Below are 21864 nucleotides of genomic sequence, written 5' to 3' on the forward strand. Positions count from 1 at the left end.
ACAGCACATTTATGACCACGGCATCTGATTCAGAAGTAATTCCCTAATTTGTTTGTCTCGAAAAAGTTCATAAAAGAGCAAAACTTGTATGCAGAGAACGTCGGATGTTCCGTCTTCTCCAGACATCTACAATGTGACAGGGTGGATGAACACACACGCACCCGTTCCATCGCCGCCTCCCATCCCCACCGCTGCCTCACGTGCTGGGGCGGAGACTCCGGATTTGGATTCACCAGTGCAGGACCGTCCCTGCGCACTCCCCACTTGGACGGACCGCTCGGTGTGCTTCGTGCAACGACGCTCATCTCCCGAGCACAGATTTATTTTAACCTGTTTACGTCGCTATTTACAATGTGAAGAAAATGGCCGAGACAAGGTAAGTTTTATTTATAATTTTTTTTAAATTTCACTCTGCAAATTAGACGCCTGAAAGTGAAGTGGAGAAACTTTTTCTTGCCCCCTCGCGAGCAATTTGCCGCCCACAGCAGAGTACAATGGATAACTTGCAATGCTTCGTCACTCTTCTCACTTTGCGTCGCTCGACTCATTGAGTCCACAACAAACATGCTTATGCGGCAAAATATTTTTTGGGTTTATGACCGATTTAATTGTGACGTCGCTTCTGCTTTAAACGTGTAGCGCAACATGTAATGTTCTTTCTATTATTAGCGTTGGAGACCAGAGAGAAGCTTGTTTTACCAAGCAGGAACATCATATTTTACACGCCGTTTGGTCAAGTAGTTCTGGTGTGTTTTAAGAGCACCAATAACCAAAACGGAAAGCAAATGTTGCCAAGCCATTTGCCATTCTAAATTACACTTGCAAGTGGTGGATTGCAACTGGGATTGGCTCAAGTTCCCGGTTTGAAGTTCCCCACATGGCACTTTCCTCATCATCTACCAAGGCTGCTTTTAATCGCAGGTTTTTATTATTTTACTACTTTATTTATTGTCCTTACATGCACATTGAGATCTTTGGATCATTTAAAGGAGTGGTGTTTGTCCACTGTGCAGCTGCAGTATAAATAACATTTGACATGGCCCACAACTAGTAAACTTCTAACAAGATATGCCGTTGCAGTTTTTCTTCTTTTAATATTTAAAAGCAATCAGTAATTGCTTGATGGATTGTATTTAAAGTGTTTTAAATGTAATGTATTTTTCTGTATGTGGCCGTCAATTGGAAAAAAAATCTGATTTATTCTTGAGTGAACCTAACATGGATGTTTTTGGAATGTGCAAGAAAACATGCAAGCACTGGAAGAACATGAAACCTTAAATTTATAACCTCAAAAGTGCAACACAGTTGTGCTAACCTTATTTGTGCTCTCTATTCTAAATGTTTGTAGTTCAGATAGCCTCAAGCAGTTTGGCATGTCAGACAAACCTCGCCATCCCGACCGGGTCGGTTTCTGCTTGTCAACTGATATCTTTATCTGTTCAGCAAACTTTACGTTGTGAGTCATGCCAATAATAGGTCAATTTGCTGCCAGCTTTAAGTTTTCTTACCTCCTCATGGCCTTGAGTGTGTGAGGAACATACACTAAAAATAGGATGTTGTCTCACTCGTATCCCCCACGCTCATAAGAATATGCTGAAAAAAGAGAACAAAATATTTCCCCACTTAGCCTGCACATACACAAGCAGGATGTCCATCCTTCAAGTGTTTTGACAATAGACTCTGTTGAGAGGAAGTGATGTTCTCAAATCTGCATGACAGCAACACTGTTGTCTCTGTCCATTCCACCTTGTGCTGATCCCATTAATGTAGATTAGCAGGCCGACACGTTTCATATGTCTGTCCATAGCTGGCCTGCCATATTGACGCCGTAATGAGGTTAAGGTGATTTGCCCTGACATGTTTTGTGTCCGACTTACCGCTGTGGTTTTGATTAACGTCTGCTTTAACAGTCTGTGCTAAATTAACACACCTACTTATAAATCCATCAAAGCATGTTGTTTTTAGGTTGGTATTATTTTTAGTATTTTGTGTCTACAAAAGACTTTTTTTGTTTTGACACAAAAAAAAAAAGAGAAAAAGACCCACAGAGGACCAAGCATTAACATCAGCATCAGCCCGTCCTACATTTCTAATCTTGGCGGGTCCGCACCTTCACTTCCTCTTGAGGACAATCGGTCCATTTCTTTCCCGTGTGGATCTGTGGTCAACCGCTGACCCCCCACTCACCCTGTGACTCGACTCTGGGATTAAACGTGGCCTCGTTTGTCATGTCAGCAGGGAGATATCGGGGGGATGGGGAGCCCGAGACGGCCGTCTTGCTCAAAATCAAGTTACAAACTGCTACTGGTGGTCGACGTGCAGGGAGAGCTTGTTTTGGTGGCTCCTCATACTGTCCGTGTTAAGTCGCTGGGGGTGGTCAGAAATGTCCCCCGTGCATGAGATGATCACTTTGCATGATTAAATTCTCTCATATCTTAATGGGTTAATTTATCTTCCCTTGTTTGGCCAAGCGACCCCATTGTTCTGCTCTGACAGCTGGCGAACTGGACAGAAAGGTCTCCGTGTGTGTAGTAAACACACACATCCCCTCCTCTCCTTTCCACTGCATGTTTGCGTTCTTCTACTCTTTTCTGCCTCAAAATGTGGAAATAAAGAAAAGGAGGAGGATTTTAGGGATGACACCGACTTGTTTGGTCAGGAGGAGTGTAGGGAGCCCTGGACAGACTCAAGTCTGAGACAGAAAAGGAGTTGTAAAGCCGAGTGGGATGCTACTTGCTTACTATAGATGTAAAAAAAGTGACCAAAAAATGTTCTTCATAAAGTTGGCACTAGTATCTCTCACTTGAGTGGGAACTATTTTTAAAAATTAAGTGGGGGGGAGGGAATTAATGAATGTAATTAATTCAGAAATGCTAGTTTTGGCCGAACGACCCCGTCTAATCCGTTGGCGAAGGCAACCCGTGCCTAGTTTTGGATTAGGGCAGCTGTTAAAGTGCGTCACCCCAAACCTGTTGGATTCCCCTCCCCTTTTGCCTTCCTGATTGGCTCGTCACTGAGCGCTCGCTGAATGAAGTTGGCCTGTTGAACTGACAATAGTGGCCATTGTTCCGTCGTTTGAACGGGGCTGCGTTTCATGGCCTTTGTCATGCATATGACCGTAAGCCATCACAGGACATTCTTTCAACTTGGTAACCATTTTGAATCCAAACCAGACTCAACTGTAGGTGGCCTAGATAAGATTGTTTACACAGGGTAATTTATAACTGGAAACATAGAGTCTATAAAATGTCTTGGGGTTACATGTATGGATAACAAAGTGTTTTGGAAAAATTGTTAAAGACTAGGGCTTGGGGGGGAATGTGTTTATTTGCTTCGAAGAATCCTGCTGCAATGTGCTTGAGTCGGAGAACATAAGGTGGGGGGACGTCTATCCTGCCTGACACGTTTTTGCTGTGAAAGACGAGCCCTCAAGCAGCAGCGGCAGTGCACTAAATGGGAAATGACATTGGCAACTGCTGCTGGGGGGGGGGGGGCTGAGATTCCAAACTGTCAGTTCATTCCCAACATTTTATATGGATTTAATCACAAAGCCTCCCATAAGTACACTTATTGGCAATATTTAGTCAAACAAAAAGTCAAATCCTCATCAAAAACAAATAACCCGATACTAATAGATGTTTTAAATGCCTGCTGAAGTTTTGGATTTTATACATTCAAGAAAGCATCAGATAAAATCTGGTTATTTAAAGAATTTAATCCGAAATCAATGAAACAAACAAAATGACCCCATAAAGTACGCGCACCATTTAGAAAAAAAATGATGCCTACATAATATAATTGATTTTCATCCTGGTGATACGGCTTTGAACGATCGATCATTTTGCCTGTCATCTAATGTATTTGCGTCACGTTGCAGGCACGTGGCTGCTTCTGTAGTTTGAAAGTAACGGCAAAGGTTACATTCTTATATACACTTCTGATTTCTGCTGGGATTATCCTCTGAAAATCAAGACCCCTAAATCATGTAAAGCTTTTCTATCCTATAAAAAGGGCACATTTATTGGCAATGAACAAAAAGTCCTTAGACCTCTAATTTGAAATTTGTGAGAATTGCTGGGAAGAACCATGCGGTCGCTCTGAAGTCTTTTTACATGACTACACCGAATCACCTTGAACGAGCACACTGACCCGTGACTCTGCGTTCCGAGCTTTACCGACCTTTGAACCTGTCGATACAGCAGGAATTGGAGGTGTTAAACAGAAGGAAAAAAAGAATTTGTGCTTGACAGGTGCGCTGGCTTTTTTTTTTTTCCACTCCTGTCATCTGAACCAGGGGCGCCCTGCCCTCTCTCCTCTGCCGTCCTCTCTTCTAGAAGCCTGAATGCCGAGTAGGGCTTGTTGCTCAATCTTTTGTACGCAAAGAAAGACCCGTGCACACCTTCCCAGCCTTCCATAAAAAGGAAAATCGTTTGAATGGCCTTGAAAGGAAATGAACGCCATTTTCGAAGCTACATAATGGTGGCGTTGTGTAAAATTGCTCGATTAAGCTTAGTCCCAAAAAATCAGACAATTATCTCAAACTGAAACTCTGTGTACTGTCAGTCCAAGCATTAGAAAAGTTACAAATATATAGTATATATATCGTTTGTTGCGCAATATTTAGATAAGCAAGTTGACAAGCGCTGGTAGTTATTAGACTTTGTACACGGCTGGCAAACATTGTTTACATGAGGGAAAAGGTCAATTTACTCTGGAAGAGCTAACCTATGATGCGGAATAGTTAACCTGGTGAGGGTAAACACTGTCTATTTTGAGTTATTTATTTTAAGATCTGTCGCTAAGGAGAAAGGACGGTCATGACTCGAAAGAGGAAAATGGAGTCAGTCGATTTTTTTTGAACAACTTCATGTGGTTAGCACTGTCGTTTCGCTTTTCATATATTCGGGCCAAGTTGAATTCAAGGCTGGATTGTGCAACTGGACAATGACACCGGGCTTCATGTTTGCTCGTTTCTAGCCAACGTATTGTCCAGTCCGCTCCTCTCTGTTTACTGCTCCCGGGAAAAGTGCCAGCTCCATTTTGGCGTTGATGTGGAACAATGGGGCAGATTCCATGAGCTATATGCTGTTGTTTCCCTTACACTGAGGGACATGTTCTCATTTCAAGTTATTTTGGGAGCCAGCTATCAGTCCTGGATGATCGAAGATTTATTTTGCTTCTTTTCAAGGAGAACTCTGGGCCCATTAGACTTGGAAAGAGCAAGGTGGTTGAGAAAGGGCACTTGTGTGAAGTGTGTAGTATTTGCTATTTGTCTGTTTATGCCTGCAGGACCCAAAGGCAGACTTCTTTAGGCATTTGTCAAGCTATATTTTTAGTTGCCAACAAGTAAATGACCTCAGTATGCACAAGCTTCTCCTTGACCCAGAAAGACAAAAGGCCCAGTGTAGTCCACAAGTGCCGCTAAGTCCAACAGAGGCTGGATGTCTTCGATTTCAAATTCCATGGACAAGAACTATGTTATGGCTCTAGGATAATTAATCAGAAAGGTTTTTTTTCTCATTTGAGTAATGCTGTATACAAATAATGTTTGTTTTATTTTCAAAACAAACAATGGTGATTTAAGAACTCATGGAAGCAGGCAAGTGCTGTCTTTCAGTTCAACAATGGTGTTAATTTTAAATCGATAGCAAACCTTTCAGTCAGACATTCTCTGAGCTGGTGCAGACTGCATTCCAAACCATTTATGAACATTTTCAGGATGAGGCGGGCCGCCACGCTACGTTGGACTTTTGCTCTCTGTACTGAAAGCCTTTTTCAGTCAGTAATTGCTCATTTTCTTGCTGTTACTAAAGCCTCGTCAAGAATAAATGAAGGAATAACAATGACTTTTGCTCTGCTCAGTCTTTTTGCCGAAAGAATGTTCAGTCTGAGCAATTACATTCTGATTGCGTATTTGTCATCGTGCAAGGGCAGGCTAATCCTGTTACACTCCAGTCCTGTTGTTCCATACAATTGGTGTCGTAACGGACTTCTCTCATGTCAAGTACTCCCTAAAGCGACGTTTCAGGAATTTCTGGACCTGAACAGGACTGTCTTCCTGCTTGTCCGAGCGTGTCAACAAAGGGTTGACACTCGGCTCCAAATGCTGTTTATTTTTCTAGAGGGACCGGTCCTTATGCAACCACAACACCATGTGCGAGGGAAACGGTCGGCCGCGGCCTCGGCCGTTGACCCGCCAAGCTCGGCTTCCTGTTGGGTGTTTGGGGCGCTGTCAGGGATGTTGAATTCTCTGCCGTTTCCTCGTTGTCATCACAGCGAGGGATTTTAAGATGCGACGAAGGACGCAACATGGGGTTCACCGCTTCTCATTTGGATCCACACTTGGGAAGATCGGATTGCTTGCGTTTAAACACTTTTTGGCCGGATGAAGACTCATATGTGCGGGGGTGGTGGGGTGTTGACTGTTTGCCCTCTTGCTTTCAATGCCCCATTATTTCCAATGCTTCCTGTCCAAAGTGTCGCACATCAAGTCAGGCAGGCTTACAAAAGATCATTTTAACTCATGACTCATAACTCATGTTTCTTTTTAATTTGTTTGTTTTCTAAACTGTGTAATTTTCTCACACGATATAGCTAATCTAGTCACCATGGCAGATTCTTTGATTCATATCGTGTTTTTAATCCACATTTGGAAGACTTCTTGATCGGGTTAGAGGATATCTGATTTCATGCATTTTTTTTTTCTTCTTCTGCCGTATCCAAATGAAAAAAAGGCTTGGGAAAGAGTAGCAAAATGTACGGACACTGTTTTCCCAAATTCCAGCCAGCGTTAAAAGGCGAGCGTAAAAACACGGTGCTCGTTGCGCCGCGTAAGGTCAGGGCCACTTTCTTAGTGTGTGGGATTGGACCAGATGGCCTCCCAGTGGAGAGAACACAAACACGTGTGAGGGACACTCCTACATCCTCTCAATAGTGGACTTATGTTCATTGGCAACAAAAGTGTATCTATTGTTGACGTGATAGGGATGATATAAAAAATATACTAAATATAGAACAGCAGTTATTCCCACACTGAGACAATGGTACCCTTTGTAATTTTCTAGAAACTAGGTTGTCGCTTTCTCTATTTTCAGTATTTTAACTTTTGGGCCCCGCTACTGTCTCATTTTTGTTGTGTGCATGTATTCTGCTGAGTTGGCTGTTGTTCCTCTGTGATTGTAGCTAAGCGCGGTGGTTTTTGTGTCTGTGGCACCCGGCCGCCGCATATGTTTGTCTTTGTGCCCCGCTGACGCTCTGCCTGGTAGCTCACTGGGTGCATGCGTGTCCACCTGTCACCTTATTCGGAACAGACCAACAAGCAGCACTGTTGCCTAGTACCTTCCAAAAAAAAAAATGACATCATTCCACGCATGAATGCAGTTAGAGCTTACAGATTTTTTATGAATATTTTTATATTTGTTTTCTTCCAGCTCTGACTGGGTGGAGATCCTGGAGCCACGCTCCCGTGAGCGCATGTACGTGAACTTGACCACCGGGGAATGCGGCTGGGATCCTCCTCTCGGCGCTCCCGTTCGCCAGGCAGATGGCAACCAGTGGTGGGAGCTCTTTGACCCTCAAAGCGGCCGCTTCTACTACTACAACTCCACGGGGCGCCGCACGGTCTGGCATCGGCCGCAAGGAGCCGACATCGTGCCCCTGTCCCAGCTTCAGGCCATGAAGCGCTGCAGTGAGGCCAAGCGGGCGGGAGCGAGTGTGGAGAGGCACCAGCATGGGACCACTGGGAGTAGCAGCAGTGCGGCGAGCCAGGCCCTCTGCTCCTCTCTGCCTGAGCAAGATGGAGACAATCCTGAGACACTTGAAGTGGCATCCAACCCAGACTTGGACCCAGCTGTGGATGTCAGATCACAGGCAGACGGATGCGCCAATGAACACAAAGAACCTCCGAGGTAAGCCCAGATAAAGCTGCACTTGTCTGTACTGTTAGTAGAGCGGGAATTGCGGTTTATCCTTTGGCGGATCTCCTTACCAGGGGAAATTGTGAATCGTAGAATGTGGCACAGTGCGTCATAATTGCTTTCGAATGTTTCTGAAACGAGAACTCCAAGCATTATTTTGACATTTGACCAGCTGGGTCAATCTCAAACTGTGTTCCATTTGACTTCACTTATCTCACAGTTCCATATGTTGCCTGCTTTTCTTTGAACCAAATTCAGCAAATGGCTACCAAATGCGACCAATGTACATATTGCAGAGCGCAACATTGACCCCCCCCGACGCCCAAACAGTCAAGTCATTCAAAGATCCCGTCATATGCTTCACGTTGCGGCGGCCTCATCTAAACCACCATCTCCTCCCTTTAGATTCCACGCATGCCACTTGTATTTCGTCTGGCAAACGGCCACGGCAACTATCTTAGTGTCCTTCTGTGTGCTGACCGGCACTCCGAGCTGCTCTGCTCCACTGCTATTTTATTTTCCTAAAACAAATCTAGGCTCGAGGCCATCAAAAGACTCCAAGGCCTCTTAAGTATGAGAGTCGGTGCGGTTACACGAGAGCCAAGTCGGAGAACGCTGCCTGTGATTAATAACAAGCCGAGCCGCCGCATTCCAGCTGCATACAAACAAGGCAACCCCTGGTAAATTTTCAAAGGCTGCGCCATGGTGACTTTGGCTCGTCCACACTCTGTGGTCTTATCATTTTGGATTCTGCGGAATTACAGGATGAACTAATTGCTTAGTCATGGCTCCAAAATGAAACTACTGCCGGGGGGTGTGTGCCCACCGGGTCCAACTCTGCCCTGGTGAGTCACCCTTTCCCAGAACCCTTTCCGTCAAGTCCTAAATCAACGGTCAGTTGTGTTAACTCAAGACCATATTTTGCCAGTTAACAAAACTTTGCAAGTAATCAGGAACTTATATGTCACACTTGACAGAGAAGATGAAATGTGACAGCTCGAAATGGATGAAAACAAACATTGAGACCTGCTTGTCTTCAGTTAGAGCTTCACCTTATCGATCGTGACGTGAGTGGATGAATGAGTGAGGGGAGGGGGCGAGTGAAATGAGATAAATATAAAGTTGTAATTGCCGTGCTGGTTTGCGGTTTCACATAATTGACCCATGTGCTCTGATGTTCTCATAAAGCTTCCATTTCACATTTCTCTTTCAGCTTACATATCTTTATTGCTGAGATTTCAGTCGAGATTGTAGCTTTTGCGAAAACAAAGCAGTTCTCTGTGGAGCTTGTTCCACTACCAGTTTCCTTTTGTTTTTGCATATTAATATCTGCTCAGAATAGATAAGAGCGCTTCAAATTCCAAATAGCCCACTAGCGTATTACGCTAAGTAATATTTGGTGTCTTTCCTTCTGTTTTCTATCTGTTCCTATTTAATGTAGCATGCTAGAGGGACATAATCTGTTACTCATTGGCTAAATTTTTCACGAGTCCTGGGAATTTTGGGGTACTTTGACATACTGTCATATGTGCAAGAAAGGCACAAATATTGCATTTTAACCTCATTTTGGTTTATGTGTGAAAGGGTATGCACTGCATGTGTGTGTGTGTGGGGGGGGCCTCCCTCCACAGACCTTCAAGCTTCAGGAGAGCTGCTCAAGCTGACTCATGGCCTACGTGGTTCACATGTGGGTCATGCTACTCTTTTGTCGTATGGGCAAGTCTTGGGTCTATAATGAACCACTAAGAAGGCTCACACAAAACCACGGGTTCAAGTCGCAGGGTCAACGAAAAGATTTCTCTTCTAGCAGGAAGACCATTCAACACGGCTCCATGATAATTGGCCAACCTTAGATTTCTTTTCGAATTCTTATGCCTCACTAAAAAGACAAAACAACTTCCCATGTGCTTGTGATTTTTCTGGCAGTGAGTCATGTTGAAATAATCAACAGTCGGCTCATTTAGGAAACGAGACGGGCGTCTTATTGGTTTGATAAAGTTCTTAATGAGTCACATTTTGTCAACGTGTATACAGAGGGACTCTTTTGATCTGCCGACAGTCTCGAGGATGCGTATAACCACTGTAGTTTTATGTTCACTGGAAATTTGGGTTTTATCGCTCAGCTTCTAGTGTGGGTTACTCATTTTTTACTTTTTTCCATATTATGTTGTGCGTGTGTCTATAACAACAAATTGTATATTTCCTTTTTTCTCTCTCTTGTGGCATATATATATATATATATCAAAGAAAAAGCAACAAGCAATGTGACTGCCACTTGTTTTATTTATTAATAGCTCTTTTCTATTTCTGGTTCACGCTGCAATTGAAACTTTCTAGGACTATTTTTGAATGTTTAACAGTGTGCTGTAATAGGCTCTATCATTTCAAAAAGAGCCGGAGATAGAATTTCAAAGAGCAGAGGTGGGTCTACTGGGCTTTTGCTTTCTGCGAACCCTTCAATATGATCTTCGAGCTTGCCACTCATCACGCCATCACCCAGGCAGTCCAAGCCACAGCTGGTAGACATCTTGGCTCAAGTGGAGGTGTGTCGCTTCAGCTGTTGTGCAAACAGGTGGTTCTCGGGAGATGTTTTAAGAATGAAATAACAGCCTCAAATATTTTATTATTTCATTGGTTCGTTCCTGATATGTGAGCAACAAATCAAGTTTTCCCGGTTCTATCCATCAAGGGGGACTCTGCGGATGGCCTTCCAACAACAGCAGTTACGCTACGCAGGAAAGAATGGAGAGAGACAGCCTGTGACTTAAGTCACAATCGTATCGGGTATATTTAGTTGGTCGGCGAGCCGACCCGATCACAGCACAGCGGCGACATGGCGAGACTGTGGCTGCGAGACACCAGAGCCGCTGAGACTAATTGAACTTTGCTGACCGTAAAGTTGATTTGCTGCCTCTGAAGCCAATCACATTACGATGCGCATTTTGCAAAGGGCCCCTAACTTCATTTCAGCTTATATTTCTCAGTCGCTGAAAGGCCTCACATGCTCTCACCACAGGCTTTTTTTTTTTGCTGGAATGTGACTAAAAAATGGTAGGCTTGTTTGAGAGCCATTTTGACCAAGATTCAGGTTGCGCTCCAGTCCCATCCTCCCCCACCTTGCACCCTCCTCGTCGTTGTCATTTACTGAGGCGTCTCCGTGACGATGGCACAGCCATGCATTGTGTGAGACTCCCCACACAGCCACAGAGGCCACTTGAAAGAACTCTGTGGAATGCCAGCCTTCTCACTCATTCCCTTGCTGCACTCTCCCACGACTAATCCCCTCCCCTTCTCATTTACACATGCTCTCACCGTCCTCTTGTGTTTCTGCTCTCCCTTCCTCACACATTCGTCTCCAATTTCAATTTGGTCCTATTTTCTCACCATTATAATTTTCTTTATATTTAGTGTTTTGTAATTGTAATCATACTTACTTATATATGTATATGTATATATTTATATATGTATATACGTATATATATGTATATATAAATGTATTTAAATGCACGAGTTATTTTCGGTCCTGATAGTAATCGAATATGCCAAGCAAACGTATTGTTGGAATTATTATATTGCTGCCATGTGTGACTGATAAACATCAAACTAAAATCCATGCTGATATCCTGCAAGTTTGCTAATGCTCATCAACTCTGAAAGTTTACATTACATCATAGTTTTTGGAAAAAATGATCAGAGCGAACACATTTTTATTGATTACCAGCAAACACAATTTTTACATTGTGTTTTTACAAATGCATTCAAAACGTGACACACGTGACAGCTTTAGAACCCGCACAGAACTCTCAGTAGTTATACGCAATAATAGGCTTTTTAAAATAAGTTGAGCTTTTCCTTTACTTGCGTGGCAATTTCTGAGTTGCTATTTTCCCGAGTCATTGATCTCATCACAGAGCGCAATTAGCCTGCTTTCCAGCAGCTACCATTGTCATTTTACACAATAACATCCAGTCTTCTTTTCAAAGCATGTCCACTATAATTTGCTGACCACGCTGCTGACCGACAGATTATGTTGTTTTTTTGTTTGCCGCTGCTACTTGACGTTGGTACGGCTTTAGAATGTGTCAGATAAGCCGGAAAACATAAGCGGTTAAAAAAAAAAAAAAGCATCAGAATAATCATTGCAGTCTAAATCACAAATGAGCATAAAAGAAAGATCTCGTCTTCCCTTCTACCAATGATTTCACTGCTATGGGAAGGGTCTCTCACAAACGGGAGATTCACGTAGGCCATTGCATGAACCCCAAAAGTTGATTTGCTTGAGGCCTAATTTGGTTGCGGCTAAGAAAAAGAACATTTGTTTATTGTGGTCTCATGTGTGAGGTCTGTTGTGTTATCTGGCCCATCAGAAGAAGAACCTTGATGTCCATTGGATGCGGTGCAAAGTCGCCAGCTGCGTGTTAACTTCCAACCTAATTCAATCATGTTTGTCTCACCTTGTCCAACTCGAGAAGACCAAAGCGACAAAACATAGCGTGCTTCAAAGAGTGCAAACTTTAACTTGTCAATGTCACGGCTGCCCCCCTTTCAACTCCACTTAGCCGTTACGTTAGCAGACAATGTCACACGTACTTGTGACAAACAAACAGTGGTGATTTGGGCTGGATTGCGTTAGAGCGTCCTGTTGTCTATGAGGCAATAAACTGTCGTGATGGGTGTCTGTGGTTTTGGTGCCGTCCCAGCGGCTGTCTTGGTGAGGTGCCAGGTGGCACGGACCCAGCTGTTTATGGGCGTCACTTAAATGGTGAGTCCGTGCGACCGTTTGAAGACCAGAGCCAATCGAGCTGCCCGAGTGGTGTGACTCAAGCCGTGGGCCGAGAAAGAAAGAGTGAGAGGGTTAGTTCCAGCTAAGAGGGCTTAAAGGAAGTTTGCCGTTGGACTTTGGACCTCAGGGGAATTGTCGCTGCATTGTTCCAGGGTTGTGGGAAGGAGCAAGGGGGGCTCACTCTGCCTTATTCCCGCCTCCCTTTGCGTCCTCTTCCTGCCGTTACAAGGAAGATTCTCAGAGCTCTTGGAAAAAGAGAAGGCGTTGGTTCGGACGTTGGTCTGTAACTATTTTCTTTTGGATTAACGCAACGGGAGGTCATTAACTTTGGTTTAATTAATCAGGTCAGTGTTGAATGGAGAGTATTACGGTAAGTGTGACCTTATGAATGCTGTCTATTTCACACACTTGTCCCATTTGAACTGAGCAGAGGAGTTAATGTAAAGGGATATTTTTGTATTGTAAGATTACGTCAGGTTGCTTGGAGTTGGTTCAGCCACTCAACCTAAAAGGAAAATAATTAAAGGTTTCATTTGGGCCAATTTTATAATTTGGTGTTATTGTGTCACCCTTAAATGCCTATTAAACAGAGCAACATCCTTCAGTGCATACTGACAGTATTGATCACCAGCTTTGCTATCTGTTTTCCTCTCAGGGATGCCCCCCAAAGATGGCAGCCCGCACCCGGTTCTAAGGCAGCAATGTTGGTCAAAGTGAACAGCATGAGCCGCAACCAGCCAAGCCCAACTTCACAGCAGCAACTCATCCAGCACGGCGCACTCAACAAAGCCAACACTTTCACACAGCACCCATCCAACATTAAGGCCCAAGGAGCATGTTTAGGCTCCACCCAAGGGTATAAAACCACGCCCCCTGGGAAAACACCAGCCGACCCACGCCAGGCCCATCACCTGAGGAAAGCCAGTAACGGCAGCTTCTCTGTCGTCATGTCAGACAGTCGTCAAGCCAGTCCACTCCTTCAGAGGTCGCAAACCAGCACACCGCGGCCGGTCTCCCCCCAGTATGCTTGCAGTGCTCCAATCTACGATGAGCCGGTTACAGACTGTCCCATATACGACGAGCCCCCAATAGACATGGAGGTCGAAGGAGCGCACCTTTTCAATGGGCAACAACTGTCTCGCTTGACTCCCTCCCATAGTCTTCAGAAACCAAGACTTCTCCAGCATCCCGGTCCTTCTCTTCCAGGTTCCAGGCACAGGAGAAGTCCTCCTGCCTCTGACTATAGCCCAGCTGGTCTGGAGTGCATCAAACATATGATCAATGTAGACCCCAAGCAGCTCCTGTCTGGTTCCCCTCTACCTACACGCACCCCCTCTCCTACATCCCGGCAGGACCTCATCCCAACCCAGCCTCAGTCGCAGGCTCACTCTTTGCCCCAAGTTCGAGGCCGAGAAGCGGGGGGGACCCCGGGCCCGAGTACACTGGATAAGAAGCAGAGTTGGCGAGCCCTGGAGGCCACTGTGCAGCGTGCTATGGAGGTACGGCACAGTAGGCAGAGCAGCCAAGCTTCACAGGACTTCCCCTCCTCGACACCTCAGGCAATGGCAAACTATCAAGACTCCGGCTACTCCACTGGGCCCTCACCGAGTTTGAGAAGAAAGAGTAGGAGAAGGATGGGAGTCGGTGGAGGTGCGGGAGGCAGGCCCGGGTCAGTGGGAAGCAGCGGAGAGCTGTGTGCCCTCAATGAGAGGCTGATGGCCGAGATGAGGGAAGTAGTCAGTCGCTCCAACACCATGAGGGAGGTGAGAGCGGGACTGGAACAGGAAATAGGCGAGAGGGTGGTTGTATCCCGGACACGCTCCCCCGTAGACTCGCTAAGGTGGTATGGAGCAGGAGGAGGCGTGTCAGCTGGCAGGTGCTCATCCAGAGAAGACATCACCGGGGCTTCCCGCTCACTCAGTACGGCAGGTAACGCTGCGGTGACCCCTTTCGAGATACCAGGGAGACAGAAGAGGACGTATGAAAAAGTGGACACCTTGGAGATGAGCGTTACTAGCCAGGCCAGCCTGTCTTCACCTGAGACTCCAGGACCACCCTCCCAGGTAAGCTCCACCACTGCATAAGATGTCTCATTCATTTCCCAGGGATCCAGTGTGAGAGTGATTTTTAGATTTGAATCCCCACCACCAAATGTCTCCCGATTGGCACGGTAACCTCCACTGACCAAAATGGCTGTGGTCCCAGCATTACCTGCCACCCTCCATCTGTCCTGCTCTGTAGGTGTTTTAGAATTGAATGCCAGCTCTGTGTTTGGATCTCTGGGGCCCATGCCAAAGGAGAGATTCGGGACATGGCCTCCCTTCTTCAGGAAGGAGGGACGCTGTGGTCCATATGGTTCAGGCTTGGCAGGGAAGTTGTAGAAGCGAAATGCTAGTAGCGAGCCGTAATGGCCAGCAGGGCCTACTCACTCTGTCCTGGAATGTTCTCAGACCTGCAGGCAAATCGCTCACACACATATGCACACACACTAACCGTTGTGTTCTGGCTCACTAGTTCCAAGATTGATGAATGCGATATTTTCCACTCTTGTGTTTTTGCTGTCAGAACTTTGATTGACCTTGTTCGCTGAGAATGTTTCAACTTCAGCCATTTCCACCAAACCATGAATAATTGATTTTTCTTTTATTACCTTAAACTTTTTCCTAATGTAAAAGTTTTGCCGCATTTGCAGTTGACTTGAGACACCGAAAATAGTTTTAACAAATCTGGCATGGAGCTGCTCCACGTTACAACAGGATACAAATTGAAAAAGACAGGTCATCATATTACTGTAAATTAGAGTTTTGATTCTGGCTCTCTTTTAAAGTTGTTCTTGGCTTTTTCCACATTTGTCTGGATCACTGCTTTCTCCATTTTGGGAGGCGGGCCGTTCTTATTGTCATAGACCTCACCGCAGGGATCACAGGGAGGTTAAGTTTAATCTTGGTTTTTGTCAGACCCACGTGCTCATTCGAGTGAGACCAGTTGAGGAATTGAATTTACAAGTACTCCTGTCAAGACGCTGAGACCATTCCTGATTTTTGGCGTAGGATTCCCCTCAGGAAATGTAAATGTAGATCATATGATGATTTCAAGCCTTGTTAATATGGCATAGCGCTGACTCGGCAGTCTCGCACACAAACACACATTGCTCTTCTGCTATATCCATTTTTACTTTCCATCTAACTCTTATGGCTCACGTCCATCTCTCATTCCCTTGCAGGTGAGCACTCTTGAACTCCAGGCTCAGCTGGAGAGCAGAAAGAAAGACATGGTGGATGGACGCAGCGCATCCCTTGGCCCGCACCGACCTGTCAACCACGACAGCAGAGATGGATGCGAAGGAGCAAAAGCGGCAGAATGTTCCTACCAGTTCACCTACGCCACCCTGCGCCAGCCACCGGCTCCAGAAGTAGGCATGGAGGACTGGGCCAGCAAGCACCTCAACATGCACACGCAAGGCCTGTTCCGACGCCGCGTCTCCATCGCCAACATGCTCTCTTGGAACCGAGGTTCCATTAAAAAGCCCATGCTGGTCACGAGCAACCGCGCCATCAGGAAGGAGGCTTGCGAGATGTTCAAGTTGGTGCAGGCCTACATGGGAGACAGGCCCTCGCGTCTGGACCGCCGTCACTGTGCCCTGCTCATCGTCACCAAGTGCTGGGAGATGCAAGGACTGCGAGATGAGCTCTACGTGCAGCTGGTGAGGCAGACCACGGGAAACGCCAGCCCCCGAAGCTTAGCAGCGGGTTGGGAGTTGATGGCTGTTAGCTTGGCCTTCTTTGCCCCGTCGCCCAAGTTCCGCTGTTACCTGGAGGGCTACATCCAGAGACACACGGAGCCCACCAGCGACAAGAAATGTGAGTCTCAGACTGAGCAGCAGGGTGGGTCATCTTTTCTAAAAGTCTCTTTATTGTCAGCTTTATATCATGTAAGACAAAATGCCGTGCCATTCATTTTCCTCCCTTTTATCCAGCAATAATCGATGCATGAATGATGGCTGGATTGATCAAATTAGTCTAAGGTCAAATCAGAAATGTGAACTTAATCATCTTCTTTTTTTTTTTTTTTTTTGACAGTGACTCAGTTCATATTAGAACAGCAGGAACTAAAATTAAAGAAAAATTCAAAATCAAGGAAAAAGCGTAAACAAAACACAGATGAGGAAGAAGGTAAGTTTACTTAATCACTTTGACTCCCATGATTGTTTTTCTACTCGTATCAACTGTCTCAAATTGAGCGCAAGCTATCAGAAACCGAAGCTTTCTGTCTTTGGAGCGAAATGGAAAATTGTGTTGGATGCCGTTTGTCAAATGAGGCCATGATGATGTCCTGTATGCACAGACTTGACGAATGGCTTTCACAGAACCTTCATTTGGAGAGAGCGAAAAAAAAAAAATCTCAGATGAAAATTTCAGAAGGCTCTGTTAGCTCTCAGTGGCCTGTTCTGTGAATCATATCAGTGGTCTTGGCCGCCTCATCAGCACGTGGCCCCATTTGAAGAACCCACACAGCCAGCTGTGACGATGATGTCATGGCAGTCATCTCCGCAGACATCACAGCAGTAGCCTCTCACATTTTACTCGGGTGACTCACACGAACTACTCACGCCAAAGTCCTGATGATACTCAAAAACACTTATTCAGAGGTTCCCCTCAGTGACCGCACCACTATCCAGAAATCTCTCCATGTTAAAAATATCATAATGAGCTCTATTGATAAACGAGCTGCTTGTGGAAAACATTTTTTCGTCCGTAGGTTTTCCAACAGTGGGCCGTATTGTTTTCACTCTCCTGTCATAGTCTCGTAAACAACCCCCAGATGAAACCAAAGTCGCATTCTCTTCAAAGGTTCTGTTTTGGATAATTTTAGCTCAAGCCATATGTCAACAGGTGTTCCACTTGCTGGGTACAGTAACTAAACGAGAAATCCTAATGAGTTCATGCCGCATCTCTGTGGACTTTGGTTGCCTGGTTGCAGTTTTCCCGCACTTGGGCTTAAATATAGAACAGCGGCAAGGTTCAAATCCTTCGCCGCGGCAACACAGGTCCTTACACGCTTGAGTTTCTGTACGAATTATTCTCCTCGCCAAGATCGCCCAATCTATCGCTTGAAATTACTGTTGAACGGATGAGTCAGATTAGCACCGCTGTCGGGTAGTGCAGCATGGGAGTCACCTGTTTGCTGTAAATCTGGAGGGATTTGCCGAAAGGAACACGCTGGAACATGTTGACTGCTCTTGAACATCGCATTACTAAGTGTGTCCATCTGGCTGTGCTTCAGGTTGCGGATTCTGGGACAGGGAAAAAGTTTTGTGTACTAAATGGATATCATGTATCTCTTTCTATGGCTGCGTCTTGACTTAAGAAAGTCAAGGTTTTCATTTTGGCAACGGAATTCAGATGGTCTGTACTGCATCCCAAAACAACAGAACTGTTCTGAATTCAAATCTGGCCTGACAGTAGCTGCGAGACGCATGTTTCCCATTGGTCCCATCTGCCTTTTCGTGTACATACGTTGATGAATCACCTGAACTTTGGGTTTGTAGGTGGATCCTGCTTCTAAAGCTTTTGTTCAACAGCAGTAAATCTGCTCCCAACCTGACAGCTCCTCCAGGCCTCCTCTAATCCCCATATGCTAGAATCACATTGTCAACATGTCTCCAGTTACCACTCCCGGTCACTGCTAACCACTTTGACGCCTGTGGGGAAACTTACAAAATGTCGTCCTTGTGGTAGCAAGTTTTGCTGTTTTTGTTTTCCTTTTTACTCATGTGTTAGGTTTATACTTGGGTTTCTGGTGGGAGTATTTCGTTATGCTTCGGTGTTTAATTTCGTCTTCTCTTAACTAACAGGCCTGCCTGTCAGCACATATGCCAAGTTCTGCCATCGGAAGCTGCTAAAGGTGTCCATCACGGGAGGGAAAAAGGTAAACACCAACACGGTGGCTCATGGCGTTATAGGCGGCCAGATGATCTTATATCTTAGAATTATATTTTTCTGACTTTGATTCACACCACCAACACAAAATTTGTACATAAAACACCATTTTTATTTTTACCATATGAACGATTCATCTCAACGAAGATCTATGACATTCACAAGGCTCTCTCACTTTCTGTTTGATGAGTGTATATTTTATTCAGTGTGATACTTAAGTTGCATTTTGGGACTAGCAAATTCGTGTTTTTGCTGTAGGGCTATCGAAGTTTAGTCACACTGGCTTCAATCGTAAAAAGCGACATAATTACAGGTAGACTCACTCCAACGCAGGTTAGACAAGCAGACCCGGTGCGGTTGTCGGCAGAGCCTTTATGGGTATAATGCTTGCTGACGGAATCGGGTCATAAATCTGTCATTCTTTTCTTCTTTGTTGGCCGCTAGGGGCTACGTAAGCCCACCTTGGAAGAGGTCGACCACAGCAGACGGGCCATCATCACCCCCTCCCTGTTTGGTAGCTCCTTGGAGGAAGTAATGGAGCGGCAGAGCGAACTTTTCCCAGACAGGAAATTACCCTGGGTGCAAGTTCAACTTTCCCAGTATGTTCTGGCTCTGGGCGGCGCTCAGACAGAGGGCATCTTTCGGTAAGACGCGACAAATAAGCCAATGGCGTGCCTCAACTTGAGCGGTGCAGGAAATTTGAAGTCGTTTTTGTGTGGGTGCTGTATTGTGTATTCAGTGTGTGTCAACAAATTTGTGTGTGTGGTCTTGTTTATCCCCTCACATCAAAGTAGCTGCATTTCACTCATGAGAACTGTACTGTTTGATATGATACGCCATAATGTGTGTCTACATAATTACTTGAGGTTTTGAGCATGTGGGATCCTCTCAACTTGGTTTATTTGTTCAGGGCATTTTTCAAATCTGCAACTTCTTGCTGCCATTGATAAATCACACAATAACCCTCAATATTTTCCTCATTGCTGTGTTTTTTGCTTAGGTTGTTTTTTTGTGTTGTAGTTCTTCTAATGGTTGTCTCAAAAATACAAAATGTAATAAAGATAATTACAAATGGACGTAGGGGTCCCTCTTGTGGCTACGTGGTGTAACTGACGAGTTTTGTTTCATTTTCCAGAGTGCCCGGAGACATTGATGAAGTCAATGCATTGAAGCTGCAAGTAGACCAGTGGAGGATCCCTGAGAATCTGTCAGACCCAAATGTTCCTGGTGAGAATGTGTCCATTTCACATTATGTATTTTTTTTTTTTGTATTTTTGTTGGTCAGCTGTGTACTTAAAAGGAACTTGTCTCACCCAGCCTCTCTGATGAAGCTATGGTATCGCGAACTGGAGGAACCGCTCATCCCCATGAACTTTTACAAACAGTGCGTCAACAACTGCGACGATCCAGTTGCAGCCATTGCCGTGGTTCAGTCCTTGCCTGAGCTCAACAGGCTGGTGCTCTTCTACTTCATCCATTTCCTGCAGGTAAACAACAGACACACGTGTGTATCGTGTTTAGAATTGTCTCGACTGTGCGTTAACCAACCACTTTCAGTGTCGGTTAAGCCACTCGACTTCACGGGCAAACAAACTGTAGACAGTTATTATGCAAATTAGTTCCACTAATGTACCCATGAAGATATTTAGGTCACGGGAACTGTCATTTCATTGCTTCCTTCCATGTGTGTGTCTCCAGGTATTTGCTCAGCCCTCTAACGTAGCTATCACCAAGATGGATGTGAACAACCTGGCCATGGTGATGGCCCCCAACTGCCTCCGGTGCCAATCGGACGACCCGCGGATTATTTTTGAGAACACGCGCAAAGAAATGTCGTTCCTGAGAATGCTCATAGTTCACCTGGACACCAGTTTCATCGAAGGAGTCATGTAGCCTCGCAGAATTGCTCTCCGCAGAAAACACTGGAAACTTGCAGAATGAGATATGACATCTTCATGACAGACAAAACAAATTGTTTTGGTCAAATGATACTTAACTATCCAGCTACTTAGTGTGAGGCCCAAGAAACTCACAAGTCTGAGCCATCTTTTGGTGACCTCTCATTTCAACCAGTGACATCTCGTGATGATGACTTAACTTCATTTCCTGCCAAAAAATAGTTGTATGTGTACAACAATTGAGTTCAGCAAAGTCTCAGACTGTACAAATATTGACAAAGGTTTCAAGTTCTGCTGATGTTTATGCTCCCTCACATCATTCAAGTGTGCTTGTGTGTATGACCGTCAGCGTAAGACATCTCATGCGTCGATTTATACTGAAAACGTAAAGAAAATCGATCATGTTTTTGTTGTTCTTCTGATCACTGGTCTATTATACAGGATTTTAAGTAGAGTGAACAGAGTACAAACCATTGTTTTGCGAATTTTCAACAAACTCATTTGGAAGTGCTTCGATTTTCTGACCTACAATATTCATTTAAGGGCAAATGGGAGATGTGTATTTCCAGCATGTCTTTGTGAAGTGGGAGATTACTTATTTAATTATGATAATAATAATCTATAAGAAATATTTCATTTGGACCTCTGTTCTATATTCTTGTGATATATGTAATGTGGCTCAGGTCTTACTGAGGAGAAAAAAAAACGGGTGTTAGATGGGACTGGAACTGTACTGTTTCCAGTCTTCCCACAGACTAAATGTGTCATCATTGTGTCGAACCCCTTTATGGACAGTTCAACTCTCAAGCATTATGAGAATGTAGAATAAGCTGACGAGTCCTTTTCATGTATATATCGCATGTAAATAGTATTAACAGTTTATTGGAATGAAGGACATGCGTGGGAGTTACTGTGAGAGCAATAAAGAAAAAAGGTTTGTTTTTGTTTTTTGTTGTTCTGCTGTACTACCTGCCTTTTGAACAGAAGACTGACTCAACCTGTGTGTGTATTGTGTTCCGCCTTGTTTGATTATAGAACAATTGTCCAAAAATAAAGGGTTGTTCAATTGTATATTTGTTTGCGTCTTTTTTGTATTTTTGGATAGAGTGAACATTAGGTATGAAAACCAGTTTGGGAATATTAATAGTGCATATTTGGGTACTTTGATTTGTATTTTAAATACATGAATTACATTTAGTTTAGACAAAATGTTATACGTGTTATCTTGTGCTACTGAATATTGTAGGGTAAAGGGAGATAAAATGCCCCCTTGTCTAAGATAACCCCGTCAAGAATTTTTTTCCTGACCACTTGATAGAGACTATTTT

General features: G+C 44.6%; 1 protein-coding gene across 4 annotated transcripts; it reads left to right on the forward strand.

Annotated features, from left to right (window-relative positions):
- The first annotated feature begins 123 nt into the window (after positions 1 to 123).
- arhgap46a (Rho GTPase activating protein 46a) lies at positions 124 to 21607 on the forward strand. 4 transcript variants are annotated; one of them, XM_088389986.1, is made up of 10 exons: positions 124 to 376; positions 7431 to 7907; positions 13355 to 14762; positions 15923 to 16583; positions 16779 to 16871; positions 18554 to 18627; positions 19083 to 19282; positions 19774 to 19865; positions 19956 to 20125; positions 20337 to 21607. In XM_088389986.1, exons 1-10 carry the CDS (start codon positions 363 to 365, stop codon positions 20529 to 20531), a joined length of 3384 nt encoding a protein of 1127 aa, XP_088246112.1. In that variant the 5' UTR covers positions 124 to 362; the 3' UTR covers positions 20532 to 21607. The 4 variants fall into 4 exon arrangements, with proteins under 4 accessions (XP_088246112.1, XP_088246110.1, XP_088246111.1 ...); XM_088389984.1 differs by lacking the exon at positions 124 to 376 and adding an exon at positions 661 to 921; XM_088389985.1 differs by lacking the exon at positions 124 to 376 and adding an exon at positions 661 to 921 and having other exon boundaries at positions 15923 to 16559.
- The last annotated feature ends 257 nt before the right edge of the window (positions 21608 to 21864 follow it).

This window comes from Syngnathus floridae, chromosome 11, assembly GCF_059516105.1.
Source record: "Syngnathus floridae isolate MCC-2025c chromosome 11, RoL_Sflo_1.0, whole genome shotgun sequence".
NCBI classification, from domain to species: Eukaryota; Metazoa; Chordata; class Actinopteri; order Syngnathiformes; family Syngnathidae; genus Syngnathus; species Syngnathus floridae.

Excerpts from the sequence above, each read along its gene's own strand:
- arhgap46a (XM_088389984.1), top strand. The coding sequence starts at position 878 with ATGGCACTTTCCTCATCATCTACCAAGGCTGCTTTTAATCGCAG. Across the intron at positions 14,763-15,922 it reads CTCCAGGACCACCCTCCCAG|GTGAGCACTCTTGAACTCCA; the intron begins GTAAGCTCCACC and ends ATTCCCTTGCAG. Across the intron at positions 16,872-18,553 it reads AAACACAGATGAGGAAGAAG|GCCTGCCTGTCAGCACATAT; the intron begins GTAAGTTTACTT and ends CTTAACTAACAG.